The 21,981-nt window shown below is 37.8% G+C and overlaps 1 protein-coding gene across 1 annotated transcript in view; it reads left to right on the top strand.

Annotated features, from left to right (window-relative positions):
- Positions 1-685: 685 nt before the first annotated feature.
- Positions 686-21,981, top strand: part of UBXN4 (UBX domain protein 4) — a 35,795-nt gene continuing 14,499 nt past the window's right edge. Inside the window, exons 1-6 of the mRNA XM_008583589.1 lie at positions 686-1,013; positions 7,375-7,477; positions 10,986-11,014; positions 11,518-11,636; positions 12,287-12,458; positions 18,732-18,825. Of these exons, the coding sequence (XP_008581811.1) occupies positions 932-1,013; positions 7,375-7,477; positions 10,986-11,014; positions 11,518-11,636; positions 12,287-12,458; positions 18,732-18,825 (599 nt within the window). The 5' untranslated portion in view covers positions 686-931. The remainder of the gene's footprint in view (positions 1,014-7,374; positions 7,478-10,985; positions 11,015-11,517; positions 11,637-12,286; positions 12,459-18,731; positions 18,826-21,981) is intronic.

Raw genomic sequence — 21,981 nt, forward strand, 5'->3', positions numbered from 1 at the left:
CTTGATTATAGGACATTCTCTCATAAAATTGAAAACGAAATCATTATATTTATTCTCTTTTGTATTACCGTGGAAAGTAGCCAGAAAATATTCTCTGCTTTTGTGTGATTTTAGAAGGCAGCTATGGCAATAGCAATAATTAGTGTTTTGAGGGTTTTGAAATGATCTCTAGCCAGTGCCTATGAAATGTGAAGGCTTATATCCTACCAATACCTTCCCTCAGACACATGGGCTATATGGTATTACAGAAGGTGATAGTTGTGGTTTTTATCCTGTCTCTTCTACAAGGTTGGGGTGATAAATTCAATAGAAATCAAAGCCTCGGAGTAAATCCGTACAAAAGCCCATTTAGGTCCGTGAGGAGACGATTTCCAGCAGAATTAAGGTCTCAGTGAGGCCGAGAGTAGCACATCCCCGTCAGAGCTACACTTCCCCTCTCCCTTTTATAGATTGTGTAGTGGCTCTCACTACTGCCCTCCCTACCCGTGCCCCGGGAACCACAGATACATTTTCCACATTATGGACGCAAACAAGCCTAAGAAGACTACAATTCCCGTCATGCCTCATTGCAGGCGCCGCCGACGTGCCGTAGCGTTTAGTCATCCTTCCCACTGCCTCCTTCTACTTCCTGTACCTCGGGGCCGAGGCCTAGCTGGCGCGGGTACGCACCGACTTGCCAACGAGACAAGGCACTGAGGCGCTAAGCCGACGGCAACGTGTGGCGTCACGTGACGGGGAGCGGGCCTCTAGCGCGTGCTTACGCACAGCCCAAGGGGCCGCTGACGGGCGAGTGCGCTCCTGCGGAGCCGAAGACGGAGGCCGGACCAACAGGGGCTGCGGGGGCCTCGGGGTCCGACGAAGGGGCAGGGCGGGGCCAGCTCAGGGACCGGGGCTACCACACAAGAGCGAGCGCCTGGGCCCGAGGGGAGCTATGCTGTGGTTCCAGGGCGCCATTCCGGCCGCCATCGCGTCGGCCAAGAGGAGCGGCTCCGTCTTCGTGGTGTTCGTGGCAGGTGAAAGGGGCGGGGGCTCGAGGTGCGGCCCGGACGCCCCTCCGGCCTACCTTCTTCGTCTTCTCTCCCTAAGCCGCCGGTCTGCCCTCTCCGAGACGCGGGCACCTCTCGGCTGACACTGCCAGGGCTGCGCCTAAGACCCTGCTCCCCGGGTGCGGCTGCAGTCCCTCCGCCAGGGTCCCCACAAAGCCCGCCAGACCCCCACCGCCTAACTCCTTAGGGCCCAGGGAGCCGCCATCCTTTCCTCCGTGCACCGAGAGGCCCGAGCTGCCCCCCCGTGGCTTCTCAGCGCCTCCCCGGTCCGTTTGGGATACAGCAGGCCTGGCCCCCACCTCCAGCCTCTCCCAGCATCCGGGCCGGAGGCACCGTCCGGGCCTGGTCCCCAAAGCGCGCTGAGCCCCGCCGACACCTCTCTGCGCGGGCGAGGGGACGCGGCGAGCAGGCCCTCGCCTCCCAGCTTCGCTTGTTCCCCCCGAGCCTCTGACCAACTCGACGCAGCCAGACCCTCCACCGCCCCCTCCCCAGCGTTCCTCTCTGTCCCCAAGGACCCTGTTCCCCAAAAAAGGAACTTTCTTTAGTTCAACATTTCAGGCAACACTTCCCGTTTAGTTCCTAATATTTAGGTGGGGGTAGGAAAGGGCCATTAGGCAAGCAGTTGGGTTCGTAATTAGTTGTGGACTGTCAGAAAGAGAAAGCTGTGTCATCGGTAAGCAACAAAGAGAAACCACCTGATGTACACGGTTATTGGTGTTAGTATGTTCCTGAAACGTGAACTTTTGAGCTTTGTAGAGGTTTAATTTATTTTTTTATGACAGTGTTGGGAGGGGGTCTAATATGGAATAATTACTTTGTTGCAAGTTGGTTTTTATTTTTTACCATTAGTTTAAAAAGTAGACGTTCAGTCCTTGGTTCTTCCCTTTGTTGTCTTCCTAGCCTAAAATCTGCGTAGTTTCGAGAACGATTACTAACTCATTTATCCTGTGTTCTTCTGGGTTATTTTGTTCCATATTCTCATGTTTTATTACTGAAATCTTGTAGATTTACAGTAAACCTTCTGCCTCTGTGGTTTTGCTCGTTCTCATTACATGATCCAAATCAATGTTTGTGACGACTGTTAATTTGAAGTGTATTTCTTCAACTGTTTGTGTCTAATAATGGTTTACTCATAATTCACTCACGTCTTTTAATAGTTCTATAACTTTATGCAGTGTAGTGAAGAACAAGTTGTTGCTGAAGAAATTAGTCCTTGCAGTAGGTAGAACAGGTTTTATTATACCCATTTCATAGATGAGGAACTTAGGTCCATAGTCATAAGGTGACTTGCACCAGGGTCCAAAAATGATTTACATCTTGTCTTAACAATCATATTTTTTAGCAGCTTTAAAAAAAAGTCTTGTTTTTTTGTTTCTTAAGGAAAGAGTTAAACAATTGTAGGCTATTTATGTAATAATTTAAATTAGTGTTGAAGTCAGGAAATCTAGGCTTATGGTATCATGTTTTTGAACAAAAAACACAATTGATGGTGTCCAAACATTCCTAGAAGGCACTCTTAAGGTAATCAGTTAATTTGAAAGAAGAAATGCTAGATTTAATTTTTAAAAATATTTGGAAACTCACTTGGAAACACTAGTGCAAATTATTGGAATAGTTAAAGTTATAGGTCTTGTACTTTGGGGTTTGTATGTATATATACATTCTTCAATTACCTTTTTTTCTTTGGCCGCTGGCTGGGAAGGGGATCCAAACCCTTGACCTTGACCAACACCATGCTCTAACCAACTGAGCTATCTTCAATTAACTTTTTGCTGATGAGCATGTACATATATTTAGAATATTAATTACTCTGTTGCATGTTTGCAGGAAGACTTAGTTTGACAAAGGAGTCTGTCCCTTGACCTGTTCCAAAATACAGTTAGCCTTTTTAGAGTTTTAGCCAGTTAATCCCCCAGACTAAGTAGGATTAGTGTCACTCTCGGAACATGTAGACACTGGACTCATGAAATGCAATACTTACAGATTGCCTGGAGCTCTGCTCATAACTTTGAGGAATATTGTGAGAATTCATGATTTTCTTAGATCTGAGACCTCAACAATAATATACCAACTCAATGAAGAATTAAAAAGATATATTGATAGCTGGAAGGAGTGGTCTCTAGGATACACTGTGCTTCAGAGAACTATTCAAATGAGAAACATTTTAGACAAGTTGTTTTTACTTAGTGAAATTTTCATGGATGAAATAAAGAATATCGTAGAGTTGATTGATGTTAGGAGACTGGAGAGATCACTGCTACTTCAGCCAACAAATTAAGGATTTTTGAACGAGGATTGTAGCTGTGTAAATTGAAAGAAGTAAAACTGAAAATGATTTTGATTTTCTTCTTGGGAAGGTAGAATAATCTGACAAGGAGCCTGAAACAATGGTATCTGTTCACTGACTGGTATTGCTAGGCAGGCTAAAATTTGTTAATGATAGATACCATTTACTGCCTTTTTTGGTTAATACAGACCACAAAAGCCTTTTAAGTTTTGAGCAGTTGAGAAGGGCTTGCTGTACTAGGGTCTGCAACTCATTGCTTCCAAGTTTGTACTGTTGTCTTTAAGTGCCTTCACTTTGCATACTGCTGATACTACCGAGGATACAATGTTTTCTCCTAAAGTTTTAGCCCTACCTAACTTCATAGCATAGTTGATAATTTGATTAAAAACAAGAATCTAAAGATAAAGAAATTGGCAATTAATAATCCCACTTAGCAGTAAGTATTAAGAAAGCTCTCATTAATTTGAGTAATTCCATTCAATTTTTAACATCTGCTGATCAAGCAGCTGCAGTTGTCATTAGGTTAAATTATGGACAGGCACTGCCAGTGGGGATTTGACCTTTGGGACTCTGTATTAGTCAATTTCTGTTGCTTATAACAAAATACCTGGAACTGGGTTATTTGTAAGGACACAAAATTTATTGCTTACAGTTTTGGAGGCTGGGAAGTCCACAGTCCGGGGAACACATCTGGTGAGGGTCTTCCTTGGCGGTAATGCAGGGGTCTCACATGGCAGAATGGCAGAGCAGAGAGAGAGAGAGGGCTCACTTTTCAATTATCATAATAGGACTTCCCACCCTCAGCAGTTACAGTGGGGATTAAGCTTCAGTGACTTTGAGTGACTGCAGACCCTACCCACGTAGTTCCATATAGGTGCGGGAGAAAAAAGCACCAACCTCACAAGAAGCATTTCCATATTTTTCACTACCTATGTGACATCCCAATTTAGATCCTTCACAGGATTTTCAAGCCTAAAAGTATGTTTACCGCCTAAACCTGTTTTTCTCTCCTAGTGTTCTTTGTCTAAGTAAGTGACACCACCATACTTCTTTTGGATAAACCATAAGTGTGGAAGTTGTCATTGATTCTTGCTTCTCTTAACTCTTCTTCTCTGTTTCGTGCTTCCATTGTTCATGACATTACCATGACATTATCCTACACATGGATTTCTTATGCTTGGTGAACTATTCTGGCTCTTGGTGTGGCTCGGTTCTTTCATTCTTTAGGCTTGCCTTAAGTGTCACCTCAGAGAGAGCTTCCCTGACCATTATAAAGAAGTCTCATTATTTTCTTTCCTAGTTCTTTTTTTCCGTAGCATTTTTACTGTAAATATTTATAGTTGTCTACTCGTTTGAAATTTTTTTTTTATTTGTACTGTTAGATTTTAAGCTCCATTGAGGGCAAACAATGTCTCATTTGTTTTATCTTTAGTTTACATAGCCTAATGCCTAAAACAAAATAAATGTGAAATAAAATAGTGAATGTACAAAAGAATGAATGAAAAGGATTCCTCACTCTTCACAGCCTTCTCTGAGAAGTGTTTGTAGTAAGAATGTTCCCATATAGCTATATTCTAGTTGATAGTCATTTACTTGGAATTTCAGGGCTGGCCTATTAGTTCACTTGGGAGAACGTGGTGCTGATAACATCAGGATCGAGGGTTCAGATCCCCATACCAGCCAGCTGCCGCCAAAAACCAAAAACAATCTGTTACTTGGAATTTTTTATTCTAGGGCCGGCCTGTGGCTCACTCGGGAGAGTGCGGTGCTGATAACACCAAGGCTGCGGGTTCAGATCCCTATATAGGGATGGCCGGTTCGCTCCCTGGCTGAGCGTGGTGCTGACAACACCAAGTCAAGGGTTAAGATACCCTTACCGGTCATCTTTTTAAAAAAAAGGGGGGGGGATTTTTTATTCTCACCCCATGGTCTCTGAAGACCATTCAGAACGATCTCATTTGCAAATGGTAATTTTCCCTCATTGTCAAAATCTGGGAGTCTGCTAATGGGGCATTCTTTTGGGTCTTGGTCTGTGGATACATTCTAGTTCCTGTTTACTTTTCCATGGCCAGATTTCTCAAACTCCCATTCCTGGTATTTCTGGATCTCATCTCACATAATATGTATTCAAATGTACAGCATTAAGATTCAAGTATCGTAGACAGGCCAGGATACTCACTGTATCAGACATTTAGCTATTCTGTAGAATACTTAGTGCCTACTATATGCCATGTACTTACTGTATGCCAGGTTCTGTTGTAGGGATTTGAGTCTTACCAGTAGATAAGATGGAAAACAATTCTTGACCTCATGGAACCTTCATTCTTGTTGGGGAGACAGAAAGTAAACATAGTTAAAACACATGGTATATTATAGGTGATAAGTAATACAGAAAAAAAAAACCAGAGCTTTGGGAATGTCTGAAGGCTGTAATTTTAAAGTAATTAGGGAAGGCTTCATTGAGGTGATATTTGAGCTAAGATTTAAGGGAGTTGAGAATGAACCATGTAGATATTTGGAGGAAGAACATTTCATGTAGAGGAAACAACTAGTACAAAGACCTTGATACTGGAGTGTCTTTCGTATTTGAAGAATAGAAAAGAAAGGAATAGCGAGAAATAAAAAGGAGCACCAGCCAGCTGCCAAGAAAAAAAAAAAGAAAAAGGAAATGAGGTCAGAGAGATAACTGGAGACCTGATGTGTAGGGCCTGGTGGGTCCTTGTAAAGACTTTGGCTTTTTCTTTGAGGAAAATGGGGAGCCATTATAGGATTTTGAGCAGAGAGTTGATGTGATCTTTCTTTTTAAAGAAAGTTGTTGTGTGAAGAATAGACTCAGCAGGGAGACTAGTTAGGAAGGAGGCTACTGTCCTTGTTTAGGTGAAATGTGATAGCTTGGATTAGGGTAGTAGCAGTGGAAGTGGTAAGAAATAGTTACACTCTTGATATATTTTGTAGATGGTCAACTGAAGTCAAGAATAACTAAGGTTTTTGGCCTGAAAACTGAAAAGATAGAATTTACCATAAACAGATAACTGAGGTGGGGAAGACTAAGGGTGGATTAAATTGGGGAAGGAGGGTGAACCCCCAGGAAGAAAGAAGGTTACAAACGTAGGTAAATAATTGTGTCATTTTTGTAAAACAAAAAATGTGGCCTGAAAATATTTTCATAAATGTGCAAATTGGCAGAGGTTACTCATTTTGAGAAAGCAATTAGCTAACCTCAGAAATACTTTTCAGTGACTTCCCTCTGCCCACCGATAAGTGGTTATACCAAAGTCTAGACATTACAGGTCTGAGCTGAAACAATCTCTTGATAAGTATAACTTTTAAAACATTTTTTCGTTGCAGCTAACATACAGTATATTAAATGAGTGTATATTAACACACCTATGTATCCGTCATTCAGATCAAGATACAGAACATTTTCAGCACCCCAGAAGTCTCCTGTGTACTCTTTCCAAGTCAGTAGCAACTCCCCCTCCATCAAGGGGTCCACTGTGCTGAATTTATCACCATAGATTAGTTTTGGCTCAGCGTAACTTTTATACTTAGTATACTTATAATAAAAGGCAAGTCCAAACTGCAAACAGAATTGTACCTGCCTCTATATACTGTGGAGGAATTTTGGAAATAAATGCTGTGGGTATGGAGACATTAAACTCAACAGAAAGGTGCTACATAAAGGAAGGGTAATGTACTTTTTTATTTTGTGAAATTATATGTACAAAAGCCAAAATAGGCACTGCACATTTCTACCTGTGACTTATTATTGTGATACTATTTGCATCATAATTTGATTGTCTACTTTTAGAAAATACTTGGTATCATCAAAATAGCAGTGTTTTGTTTTCATTACTCTTTACTTTGTGAATAGTGGATGCAGTCACATTTTCATTTTATGGCAAATTCAGTTTTCATATTTGGTAGAAAATAGTATTTGTGGGATTATGTTTTATTAGAAGTTCCAGTTTTTCCAGGAAAAGCATTCGCAATCAGCAAACTCAGGCCTTATGTTATAAGAATCCTTGAAATGTTTTGTAGGTGAAGATGAGCAGTCTACACAAATGGCTGCAAGTTGGGAAGATGAGAAAGTAACAGAAGCATCTTCAAACAGTTTTGTTGCTATTAAAATTGATACCAAAAGGTTTGTTTATGTTTTAATATTTCTTTACTTTTTAATTTTATAATCATGGTCTTTGATTGTGATTTATGTTTATACTCTTGGACTATTAGAGTGTTGATGTTTTATGTTTTTGGATGTCTAAGGCATATTGGAAACTTAAATTCTGACTGCCGTTTTCCAAATATATCCTTTTGTCTTGCTGAAAAAATTTCAAGTTTTTGTAGTCTTTCCAAGTCTACCATTATGTGATGCATACAAGTAATCAAAAGGAACTGTGATCCCACTCCAGTTACCAAGAACTTGGAAGTTACTAAATCATATATTGAATGTTTTTGACTACTTCTTTTGGATCCTATTTTTGGAATGGAACTACTTAATTCGGTAGGAATAAGGACATTTATAGGTCCTTTATAGTACCTAATATCTACAAGTCTGTTTTGTTTCTTCATTTTCTACTTTTATTATTGAACATTTCAAATATATATGAAAGTAACCGAATAGTGTAATGAACCCGATGTACTTGTTAGCTAGCTTTGACAATTATCAACTCATGGTCATTCTTATTTCATCTATATATACCCCCGCTCATTTCTGCTCATCCCATATAATTTGAAACAAATCACAGTTGTCATATCACTTCATCTGTAAATATTTCAAGATGTGTCTGAAATATAGGATTCCTAATTTTTTAACATAACTGTAATACTTCAAAAACAAATCAGTAATTCTTTAATATCATCAAATAACCAAACAGTGTTCAAATTTTCAATTGTCTCATCAATTTTAATAATTTTATGTATTTGTTTTTTTGGCAACTGGCTAGTACAGGGATTGAACCCTGGACCTTGATGTTATCAGCACCATGCTCTGACCTACTTAGCTAACTGGCCAGCTCTAATTTTAATAATTTATTACAGTTTTTATGGTTCAGGATCCATCAAGTTCCACTCACTGATGTGTTGATCTCTCTCAAGTCTCTTAGTCTGTAGGGTTCTCTTCCATCTCTCTCTCTCTCTCTCTCTCTTTCTTTTTCTTTTTCTTTCCAATTTGTTTTTTTAAGAAACCAGGTAATTTGTTCTGTACCTGTGTTTTGTCATTTCCTACTGTCATTTCCTACTGTCTAGATTTTGTTAGTGGCCCTGTTAGTTTCATTTAGTTTGTTCCTTTCCTCTCTTTCCTGTAAATTGATAGGTGGATTCAGATTTGATCCCCCTTCCTCCCTCAAAACTACTTCGTAGATGGTGATATGTCTTCCATCAGAAGGCACATAATACCCTGTTGTCTCTATGATGTTAGCAGCCATTGGTGATCAGTGCCTACAAACATTAATTCATTAGCAATTGCAAAATAGTATTCCTGTCCTTTTAATATTGATAATATCAGAATGAATAATGTGTTTGAAAATTACTGTCAAGATTAAAATGTTCAGAAATTTACCTGTAAGCTTATAAACTTCTTTATTTAAAAATTTTTATATTAACAAAAATGTTATATAAAGCAAATCATAGCCTGCGTCACAACAGTTACTGAACTGTGTATTTATTGATCTGTAGGAGTTTTTTAAAAACAGAATCTGTCGGGCCAACCCGGTGGCGCACTCGGTAGAGTGTGGCGCTTGGGAGCACGGCGGCGCTCCCGCTGAGGGTTCGGATCCCATATAGAGACCGGTCCGCTCACTGGTTGAGCGCGGTGCGGGCGTGACACCGAGGGTTGCGATCCTGTTGCCGGTCGCAATACAGGCGCGACACCGAGGGTTGCGATCCCGTTACCGGTCACGAAAAAAGACAAAAAGGAAAAAAAATAATAAAAAAAAAATAAAAACAGAATCTATCAATATAAGTATATCATATCATTTTATTTACATTGTTCATTATCTTCCAGAAGCACCTTTTTGTTTGTTTGTTTTGGGCAGCTGGCTGGTACAGGGATCCAAACCCGTGATTTTGGTGTTATCAGGCTATACTCTAACCACCCGAGGTAACTGGCCAGCCCTTCACACCCTTTACTTTGGTGTTATGAACACCACCGTCTAATCAAGTGAGCTAACCAGTTAGCCCCAGAAGTACCTTTTAGAGTTGGCAATGGCAGGAAGAATATAGGAGTTTATTGGAAATGTGGAAGATACGAGAATTTCACAGTTCTTGAGATTATATACAGACCGATTTATCTAGCATTTTAAAAAATAGAAGTTTCTATTAGTAGGTACAGGAATATCTGTATAGAGATGTTTGATCTTTGTGTAATGATGGACTGCCTTCTAATAGAATCTATTGTGTCTTATATTTTTGGAGATCAAATGCATTGAAAATAGATTGGTAGGAAATGCATCAAAAGTTTATAGTGGTTATTTCTGAGATGGTAGGATTTTTGGTAATTTTTTTCTTTATACTTTCCTATATTTTCAAATATTCTCATGATGATCATGCTTTATATTCAGAAAAAATTAAACTCTGTTAAATGGACACATTAATTTATCTCTTGGAATTATTTATCTGCATTGATCACTCTCTTATTGGTGTTAAAAAAGTTGTCTTCCATCCCTGACCATTCAGTTCCTTTCTCTGGAGGCAACACAATCAACAGGTATTTATTTTCCGCCAATTTTTTACAAAAATGGTAGCATTTTGACACACTTTTCTTTCTTTCTTTCTTTTTTTTTTTTTTGTGACCGGTAAGGGGATCGGAACCCTTGGCTTGGTGTCGTCCGCACTGCGCTCAGCCAGTGAGTGCACTGGCCATCCCTATATAGGATCCAAACCCACTGCCTCAGTGCTCCCAGCGCCGCACTCTCCCGAGTGAGCCACGGGTTTGGCCCCTGACACACTTTTCTATACTGTTTTTCTTTTTATGATTGTATAGTTAATCAGTTTTTATTAGTGAATATTTAGGTTATTTTGAATCCTTTATTATAGAGTATTACATTATCACAGGCACTAGTAAGTTATAGTAGGCATTACATCTTCTTGTTACAGATTAACGTATGTATTCAGGAATACTATACTTAACTTGCTGCTGAGGAAACAGCATGGCATATACTAACTCCATTTTCACCCACCAGATACAGCCACCAACTTGTGGGTTGTAAGAGCAAATCATACTTTAATCTGAAAATTATAAATCAAATAAACTGGGAACACTTATTCTGTTTTATGGAATAATGTGTTGCCTCATTCTAGAATCTCAGTAACACCAATTGAAATATTTAAAACAAAAGTCTTTTGAAATAAGAATTACATTTTTATCCTTCCAGCTGATTACTGTGAAAGGAATTGACAATTTCAGAAAAATAATTATAATTGGTACAGTAAATTTTATTAAAAAACAACTCAATATTTGGGAAATAGTTGCATTCACCTAGTGATTTTCTGTTTCATTTTGTTTTTATCCTTCCAGCTGATTACTGTGAAAGGAATTGACAATTTCAGAAAAATAATTATAATTGGTACAGTAAATTTTATAAAAAAACAACTCAATATTTGGGAAATAGTTGCATTCACCTAGTGATTTTCTGTTTCATTTTGTTTTACAGTGAAGCCTGCCTACAATTTTCACAAATCTGTATCCTTTCAATGAAGAATTGCATTTTTACATTTTGGTTAATTCATAAAATCTAGAAATTATTCATTTTTATTTAGGAAATCATGTGTTCTTATTTATGGAAACTGTATTACTAAGTGTCCTTTGAGATAATACATTGTAGCTACTGGCAGAATAGGGAATTTTTTTATGTGACTATCTGAAAAAGCAATATGGAGCAATTTGTTGGGATGTTAGAAGTAGCTGGTGGAGGCAGGTAGTAGCAGCAAGATGGACGTAAAAGAAAGAAAGTTATGATACAGAAAATTGTAGTAGATGTTCTTCACTCATATGCTATACAAGTAAATCATAAATCATTTTACAGGTTACGTGCACTACACACATAATACGGTGGTTTAAATTATAAGCATGTTAGTGGATTATATTGTGAAATTCGCAAAGATAATTTGCTTTGTTATGAATAGTTTTACATAAAATTATCCTTTTGTTTCACATGAATTGTTAGACTTAATTAAACTGTACAGATCCTGTAGTGTGTGTTCCATCCAGTTTCTTTATTGGAGACAGTGGAATTCCCTTGGAAGTAATAGCAGGAAGTGTTTCTGCAGATGAACTTGTTACGAGAATTCACAAAGTCCGACAGGTAAGAAAGAAAACTTTTTTGCATAAATAGGGGAAAATGATTTGTTAGAAATTTGATATTGGAATATTTTTGGAGGCCCTCTGGATACTGAGGAAATTGCCATGCCATTAAACTTAAAAGGTAATAAATACTGTCTTTCTGGACTGGTTTTGAAAATAGTGTTATGAAGTTGCAGGTGCCTATACTTAATACTTGAGTGACTTCTTATTCTCCTCTTTAACCCCTGACAACAACCACATAAAGCACATCACCATTACTTTGTTGCAAGGAAGAGTTGCTGTCACATTAAGGCCTTAACTCTATTGCTTGACATATTTTAAGAACTTTACACTCAATAATTTCTCATTTACACTCACTGTGGACAGTTGGTTAATATAAACTTGTAACTTATTTTATTTATTTATTTTTTAAAATTCTGATTTGAAGGGAAATCAATAGTGTGCTTTAAAAAAATCTTTTTATTCCCTGCCAGTTGGCAGTTGAATTCCATAATGTGATTATGTTATGTTTGGGATTATACATTTTAAATTCATATACTTAGAGTTTAGTACTTTTACAGAGTATAACTTGACTTAACTCATATTTTGGTCTCATCTGCCATCATAAATTCTAAGTCTTATCTGTTAAATTCCAATTTGTTTTCTCTCTAGATGCACTCACTAAAAGGTGAGACATCAGTGGCAAATGGCAGCCAGTCAGAAAGTTCAGTGTCTACTCCGTCTGCCTCATTTGAACATAACACTTCTGAAAATTCTCAGTCTGGAAATGTAGAGTTTTGTGAGACACCATCTACTACTGATACAAAGTCAGATGGTGCAACAGGTAAATTTTAACATACCTTTTTGGTTAAAATCTTCATTTTAAAGGCCACGGATTAGAATTTTTAAAAATAAATATATTCTATGTTTTTTTTTCTCTCACATTCATTTAACTTAAAATTTGTTAAAATTTAAATGTTTTCTTAAATATATATGCATGCCATTCAGTGGCAGAAGAGGATAAAGTCCGTGAATGTTCCCTTCACTCCCAAATAGTCAGCAGACCAGAATAGTTGGTTTGTAATTTCTGCTATTGTCCTGTGGTTCAAGGAATGTCATTATGACAATTAGCAGTTTTATGAATCTCTTCCCAGCCTAGAGGATTTTGAAAAGTTCAAATTCACTTTGTATTTGGAATTGTTCATATAACCTAAAATGCTATATGTATTTAAGAGAATAATATTGCTTTATTATGAAATTGAGCTTGTAGAAATAGAGATGTGACTGCAAAGGAATTAATAGAAAAGACAACAGAGAAATTTTAGACTGTTAAGGATTGTGTTCAGAGTTGTTTAATATAATATAGTTTTGTATAGGGCAACATAAGTTTAGGTAAACCAAGAAGTTAGAATATTAGTATACTGAGACATGATCCTACTTCAGCATCCCAGTCAAGCCTCTATTTGAATAGATTTCATAATATAAAACTCATTACCTTGTTAGGAAGCCTATTCTGTTATTGATCAGCTCTAGTTTTTAGAAAGATTCTTCCTTATATTCACTGAAATTTGATGCCCTATAACTTCCCATTAACTTTAATGCTGCTTTGTGGAATTACACATGAAAAATTTGAAGACCAGCTATCAGTCTCATTTTGAGGTTTTTATATCCGTAGATCTTTCAAATTCTGGATGCATACAGAACTGGGGGACTGTATTATGGATATAGTCCATTTATGTCTACAACAGAATATATTTACCTGGATATTTATCATTCCCAAAATGCTTTGTTTCTCTTTTTTGTTTGTTTAAAATTTATTATTTTTAATCAAACATAATTGTACATATCTGTGAGGTACAGCATTGAGTTTCAATACTTGTGTGCAATATATGATGCTCAAATCAGGATAATTAGTATATTCAACATTACACAATGTAATCATTTTTGTGGTCCTTTACCAATTTCTTGTTGACCCCCCCCTTCCCACTCCTGGTAGCTTCAGTTTTGTTCTCTCCTTTTAACAGTTCAACAAATTATTGTGATTGTTGTATCTTTCTTTTTTTATTTGTTTGTTTTTAGTTCCCCTTTATGAGTGAGGACATGTGGTATTTCTCTTTCTGTGACTGGTTTATTTCACTTAACATAAGTTTTTCTAAGTTCATCCATGTTGTTGCAAATGGCAGAATTTCATTCTTTTTTATGGCAGAGTAGTATTTCGTTGTGTATATATACCACATTTTCCTTATCCAGTCATCTGTTGATGGATATTTAGGTTGGTTCCAACTCTTGGCTATCGTAAATGGAGCTGCAGTAAACATGGGAGTGCAGGTATCCCTTCGGCATGACGATTTCCATTCCTTTGGGTATATACCCAGCAGTGGGATTGCTGAATTGTATGGCAGTTCTATCTAGTTGTTTGAGAAACCTCTGTACTGTTTTCCATATTCATTCCTTTTTGAAGATAACTGTTTCCCTCTGGTATAATTTCACTTCAGCCTAAAAAAAAAGTCCTTTTTCATTTTTTATTGTGCAGGTCTGTAGTTTTCCTTCTTGCTTGCTTGCTTTTTTCTTTTGGTTTGTTTTTGTAATTTTCTTTTATCTGAAAGTGTCTTTGTTTCATCTTCATACTGGAAGGATACTTTTGTTTGTTCATTTACTTTTGGCGGCTAGCCAGTACTGGGTGGTTACCTTTGTTGGATATAAAATTTGGGATTTATGATTACTGTTTCTTCAGCGCTCTAAAGGTGTGCCACTGTCTTCTGGTCTCCACAGTTTCTGATTAATTTTTGTAAATTCTAATTGTTTCCCCCTGTATGGAATATGTTCTTTTTCTCTAGCTACTTTCAGTATTTTCTCTTTCTTTGGTTTTCAGCAAATTGACTATGATATGCCCAGGGGTGTTGTTATTTGTATTTATACTGTTTAGGATTTACTGAGCTTCTCGAACCCATAATGTATGACTTTCACCAAATTTGGGAAGTTGTGACTTATCTCTTCAAATTTTTTTTGTCCCTTTTCTCCTATCTTGCCAAAATTAATTACATGTATATTAGGCTTTGTGATATTGTCCCACAGGTTCAATTTTCTAATCTTTTTTTTTTTTTCCTTTTTGTCTTTTTTACTGACCGGTAACGGGATCGCAACCCTCGGTGTCACGCCCGTACCGGGGACCAGCAACGGGATCGCAACCCTCGGTGTTGCGTCTGCACCGCGCTCAGCCAGTGAGCGGGAACCGGTCTCCACATGGGATCCGAACCCTTGGCGGGAGCACCACTGCGCTCCCAAGCAGCACACTCTACAGTGCGCCACCGGGCCGGCCCAATTTTCTAATCTTTTTTCTCTTCCTCAGATTGGATAATTCTGTTGATCTATAAGTTCACTGACACTTTTTCATTTCCATTCTGCTGTTAAGCTCATCCAGTGAATTTTTTTATTTTAAATAAGATTAGGTAATACATTTTAGTTCTAGGATTTCTATTTTGTCCTTCTTTATTATTATTACAACTTTTTATTTAGAAATAATTGGACTTATAGAAGTTGTAAAAATTCGGGGCCGGCCCGGTGGCGCACTGCTACAGTGCGCCGCTTGGGAGCGCGGCGGCGCTCCCGCCGAGGGTTCGGATCCCACATACAGACCGGCCACTCACTGGCTGAGCGAGGTGCGGGCGCAACACCGAGGGTTGCGATCCGATCCCGTTGCCGGTCCCGGTCCGGTACGGGCGCGACACTGAGGGTTGCGATCTGATGCCGGTCACGAAAAAAGACAAAAAGGAAAAAAAAAAAAAGAAGTTGTAAAAATTCAGTGAGTTTCTAAGTACACTTTATTCACATTTTATTGTTTTATTATCTTTTAATTCATTTCAAGCATATTTTTCTTTTATCTCATTGAGTTAAAATGGCCGCTTTAATGTCCTCGTCTGATCATTTCAGTTTCTAGCTTATCTTAGGGTTGAGTTCTGTTGTTTGCCTTTTCCCTTGATAATGGGTCAGATTTCCCTGTTTGTTTGTATGTCAAAAACTTTTGGGTTTTATCTCGCACATTGTTGTAGACACTGGATTCTATTGTATTGCTGGAAAGAATGATGATGTTTTTGTTTTATAAGGCAGTTAACTTGGATATACTCAAACTATAAGCTCTGTCTAATTTGAGGTGAGTATCAGCTCTAATCTCAGTTCTTTATAGGTTTAAAAACATTATTCACTCTGGAAAATGTCAAACATGTACATAAGTAGAGAAAATAGTATAAGAAATCCCATGAATCCATTGCCTGTCTTCAACTTGGCCAATATTGGTTTCACCTGTGCACTTCACTCATACTCAAATATTTTTTTTCTAAAAGATGACCGGTAAGGGGATCTTAACCCTTGACTTGGTGTTGTCAGCACCACACTCACTCAGTGAGCCAACCGGCCATCCCTACACGGGATCCGAACCCGTGGCCTTGGTGTTATCAGCACCGCACTCTCCCGAGTGAGCCACAGGCCGGCCCCGTACTCAAATATTTTGATATTTATCTCTAAAATGTAAGGAAAGACTCTTTTAAGATTATATATAATGGCCATTAAAAAAATTTTTTTTTAATTATGAAAATATGCAAGCACATTGGAAAGTAGAGAGAATCGAAATTGAACTCAAGGTACTCATCATCCAGCTTCAGTAATTGTCAATATTTGCTCAATTTTTGTCTTCTCTATCGTTATACCACCACCTCTCCCAGATTATTATGACAGAAATCTCAGGCTGTATATGAGTTCATCTTTATAAATGTCAGTATCTAAAAGATGAAAACTTAGAAGAACCACAATTCTGTTATCCATTATGAAAGCTAGAGAGTTTAACCGTAATTCTTTTTTATCATCAATTATCTAGGTGATACTTATATTACAGTATTTTTTTTTTCAGTTTGTTTGAATCAGAGTCAAATATATTGCTATTTGTTGAAAGGTCTTTTAATTTAATATATAGTTCCCACTGTTATTGGTAATTTGTCCTGTAGTTTCCCACAGTCTGGATTTTGCTGTATCCCCATGGAATTATGTAAATGTTCTCTCTTCCCAATATTTTCTTTAAATTGATAGTTAAAACTCTAGGCATTTTCAGATTTGGGTTCTTTCTTACTCTTTTTTGGCAAGACTACTTTAGGTGATGATGTATATTTCCGTCAGGAGGTACTTTATGCCTGATAATCCAATTAACTTTTTAAACCTAAAGGCAAAACTTCCTCTGATAAATTTTCGTTATTTTGGATTTTATCAGTTATTTACTCACTGAGGCTTTTCCCTGCTCCCCCCACCTCCTAAACTCCCTTTCATCCAGTAATTGGAATTAAATATGACTGTTAATAAGCTATTTCACCCAGTTTAGGGGTTACCCATAAAGTTACAAATGTAGATGCTACATCTTCAAGTCATTTATAAAATGCCAAAAGCAGAGAACTCTGTGGCATAGCATTGGAAGTCTTCCTGTGTGTGACATCCATCCATTTCTCTTTGATTATGGGTCATAGGTTCACCTCACTGTACTGCTATTCAGCACTTTTTTCCCCATGGCTTCTCCACAGGTTATCTTCAAAAATTTTGTTAAATTTGTTGCTGATATCAAGATATATTATGTCCTTAGTTAATTCCTACTGAACACACACTAGCTGCCAGTGGTTACCACTTCTTATCCAAGGGTTGCATTCAGTGGTATGCTGGTATATGTCTACTAAAAGCCTCTGTGAAAGCTTAAAAACAAGCCTTTCTTTTTAATACTTGCTCATTTCCAAGGTGTAAATACTCTCACCGTGGCTGATTTCAAGCTACTTAGGTGATTCCACTGAATGCAGGGGTAGGAAAAGATGTGCACCATTAGCTCTACTTAGTAATACTGATTATTTCTTCTACTCCTGTAATAACTAAAGCACTTACTGTGTGTCAGTCAGGAAAGTTCTAAGCATTTTACTTGAATGAACATGTGTTTTTCATAACAACCCTATGAGGTTACTGTCCCCATTTTGCAGATGAGGCACAGAGATTAAGTAACTTACTGAAGTGACAGAACGGGACTTGGACCCAGGCTTTGTGGCTCCACAGTCCTTACTGTTCTAAAGAAGAATCAGATTGGTGGCAAGTAGCAAAGAAGGAAATGACAGGTTCTGAAAGGAAGTACCAGGCTATAAGTACCCTGTAGAATGGGCCAGGAGAAAATTCCATCATTCAGGAATCCTTCAAAGAATAATAGGATAGATATAAAGAGACTCTCTAAGGAGTCACTTTGGTCAGCAGAAGCTGATCCCTTGGACCAACGTGAGTCTAGAGCCATTCCCAGGATCAAACTTGGCCTCTAGAGCTGTGCTGTTCAATAATATAGTAACAGTCACATGTGGCTATTTAAATTAAAATTAAGTATAATTAAAATTTTATTTACTTTTCTTGTCATTTATTTCATGCTTATTGAAAGAGTTTTTATTTTTATTTTATTTTTTAAAAATTTTAATTGAAATATAATTCATTGTGCATATCTATGGAGTAGCATTGATGCTATATGTGATGCTTAAATCTATATAATTAGTATATTCAACATTATACAATGTAATCACTTTTTATGGCCCTTTACCATTTTCTTGCTGATTCACTCCTCCTGCCTTCTCACCTCTGTTGGCCTTAGTTCTTTTCTGCCCTTTTGAAAGTTCAGCAAAGTATTGTGATTATTGTATCTTTATTTATTTATTTGTTTACATAATTAGAAATTTAGTCACTCACCTGCAGTAGCCTCATTTCAAGTGCTCAGTAGCCACATGTGGCTAGTGGCTACCGTATTGGACAGCACTGCTGTAGAGTGAAGCCTACCCATGGCCAGGCATGCCTCCTGCAAAACTGATATTTCTTCATGCTTTACCTCTGACCTTAAACTTGGTGACCTTCAACTGAGTAATTGCCTTATTTCCACTTATTTTTTTCCAGATCCAAACTTCAAGATTAGTAATAGCTCGTATCTTATCTCCTGTTCTAGTCATAGGGGAAATGTATAATGTTAAAGAAGGAAGATTATAAATAGATATCATAATCCAGAAGATTTCTACCTTTTAAAAATTGCATTTAAATGCAGTATTCTTATTTTTATTTAATAATTAAGGAGGAGAAAATTCAGGCCCTGCCACTCCCTGTCAGGAGCCTAGTGGATGTTCAAATCAGAGACCTGCAGAGGACCTCACCGCCAGAGTGGAAAGGTTTGTTCTTATTTTTGCAAATAGCATTTTGTTAATGAAATACCTGAAAATGACTTTTTAAAAATTTGAATGAAAGCTAAAATTACAGAATTGAAGTTTGAGAATTCTGGGTTGAAATTTTTGATCACTTGACCAGCTTATTTGTATCCATAAAAATTACACTCTGCAGGTAAAGCTTTTCCTGTATCTCTGAAATCGTCAGTCAGCTTTAGGTGTGATCATTCTAAGGGTTCCTAATTTTTCACTGGTATTTTGGTACATGTGTGTTTCCACCTGTCATTCTGCTTTTATCTTCCTATGCCATAGGGATAATAAGCTCCAGCTGGACAAGAGCTTCAACTCATTTTATGACTATGTACTGAGCCTGGGTTCTGCATAAGTGGGTGTCTACTAAATGTCATTTTTTTACTAGTTGGCCTAATAATCAGATAGAAATTTCTGACTCTAGTTTCTGGTTTAGTATTTTTAATATGGAATAATTGTTAAATCATAGTCTTATATGCTGTGGTTCTTAAAAGTTGTATGAGTTAATGGTTAGTGGGTAAGCAGGAATATTTTTAATCCTGCCTTGAAACCATTTAGTGTTATATAGAAGTTAAAAAAGATTCCTTTTTAACTTGATAGTTAGAGAGACTTGATATTTTCTTGTTCACATATATGCTTTGAGATGCAGGGTTCACAGTGATTGCTGATTTTGGGTCTTTGGGTTCACTTGTGAATCAGTTAAGATCAGCTTGATTTCAGCAAAACCTAGATTGTGATTGTTCTTTACACAAGTTGAGGTAAAAAGTAGGAAAAATCCTCTCACAGTGTGAGCAAACGGTATAAGGAAGAACAGCAGCAGGGAACAGAAGTTCCCAGTGGCTCATGCTCTTCTATTTCTTTCTTTTTTACCAACACCAGACTCACCACTGTGCACCCTCACTTGTATCACCCTGGGGTGAAGTGAAAATAAAAAATCTGGGAAAGGGTTCAAAGACTTAATGCCCCTATGAAAAAGTGATGAAACAATTTGTCATTAAGATGCAGTGTGGTGGGCCGGCCCAGTGGCGCACTGCTACAGTGCGCCGTTTGGGAGTGCGGTGGCGCTCCCGCCGAGGGGTCGGATCCCACATACAGACCGGTTCCCACTCACTGGCTGAGCGAGGGGCGGGCGCGGCGCCGAGGGTTGCGATCCCGTTGCCGGACACGAAAAAAGACAAAAAGGAAAAAAAAAAAAGATGCAGTGTGGCTTTTCAACCACATTACAACAAAATTGCATCTGTTTTTCTCAGAAGAGAATTTTACAGGTAGTATATAATTAAAAAATAAAGACATTTTCAGATATTGGCACAATACATGATCACACTCAAGAAATTGTAAAGAGTTTCGGTAATGGGCTACAATAATCAACCACATTGTATATTGACAAAATAAAATTGAAAGAAAAAAAAAAAAGTAAAACAAACAAACAAAAATTGTAAAGAAATTGATACAGTAAGGTTATCTAATATGTAGTCTATATTCAGATCTCTCCAATTGTCCCAGTAATGTTCTTTTATACCTTTTTCTCCTGATTCAGGATCAGATCAAGGATTATTCATTGCATTCAGTTTAGTCTGTTTGAATCCAAAACATTTTCCTTGTTTTTGTTTGCATTTCTCGTAAGTTGGACTTTTTCGAAGAGTCTAGTCTAGTTGTTTCTAGAATGTCCTGTGATCCTGTCCCTGTTTAATCATTGTTAGATTTAGGATAAACTTTGGTAAGATCATTACCTAGGTCTTGTTTTGTCATTCCCATTACATCAGGATTACATGCATTATTGGTGATGTTAAGTTTAATCATTTGGTTAGGATGGTGTCTGTTGGATATCTCCATTATAAAGGTACCCTTTTCCCTTTCTAATTAATAAGTTATCCATGGGGTGATTCTTTGAAACAGCAAATATCCTATTCCTCACAAACTTTCACTCAGTTGTTTTGGTCTACATTGATTTTTGCTTGAATCAGTCATTTCATTGGTAGTTAAAAACGGTGATTTTCTTTTTTTCTTATTTCAGTTTTTCTACATTTACTAGCTGGTAGTCATCTGTACAGAAGTGCTTCGATGCACCTATCCTCCTTTCCATTTGCCCCTCCCTCCCTTTTTACCCCCAGTAAACTTCTCATTGGACACCAGCACCCAGTTCAAGAAATAGAAAATTACTATTGTCCTACAGGCCTCCCTAATGCCCGTCTTGATTACAGCTTCCCTCCCTAACACTATCCTGAATCTAACACCATAGATCAGTTCTGCCTGTTTGTGAACTTTATAATGGAGTCATACTACATGTTCTCTTCTTGTGTTTAATTTTCTTTGTTCAGCTTTATATTTGTGAGTCTTGTTTATGTTGTTGCATGTGGCAATAGTACACTCGCATTGCTGTATAGTATTCTATAATTTGACAATACCATGATTTTTTAAGTGGTTCTACTGTTGATGGGTATTTGGGTTGTTTTAAGTTTGGGGCTTTTGTAAATAGGGGTGGTATGAAGAACATTCTTGTATGTGTCTTGGAGGACATATGTACGCATTTCTTTTGGGCATATACTAGTGCATGTAGGAGTGGGAATTTCTGGGTTATAGCTACTGCCCAATTTTCCAAAATGGTTATCCAGTTTATAACTCCCATTAGTAGTTAATACACTTCACTGATCCTTTTTTTCCTCTCCAATGTGTTATAATTCATTGCTCTTATTCTTTTTGGTGTACAAATTGTCCCCTATTTGGCTAGTGGAATTTCCTTCATAATGGGTTTTCTGTCCTTTGACATGTCCCCATCATTCTTTGAATACTCCCTTGATGGCTGGCAGAAGTTGTTCAGCTGAGTTTTAACAAATGCATACATCTCTGCAACTGAAATCTCTATCAGGGAAAGTTTCATTAATTTTAAAAAATCGAGATATAATTCACATACCATAAAATCAAAATTTACAATTCATTGAGTTTTAGTTTATGCAGAAGGTTGTGTAACTATTACTAGTGTGTAGTTTCAGAATCATTAACTTTTTTTTTTTTTTTTCCTTTTTTTGTCTTTTTTCGTGACCGGCAACGGATCGCAACCCTCAGTGTCATGCCCGTACCGGACCGGGACCGGCAACGGGATCGCAACCCTTGGTGTTGCTCCCGCACCTCGCT

Source organism: Galeopterus variegatus, unplaced genomic scaffold (assembly GCF_000696425.1).
Source record: "Galeopterus variegatus unplaced genomic scaffold, G_variegatus-3.0.2 Scaffold98, whole genome shotgun sequence".
NCBI lineage: Eukaryota > Metazoa > Chordata > Mammalia > Dermoptera > Cynocephalidae > Galeopterus > Galeopterus variegatus.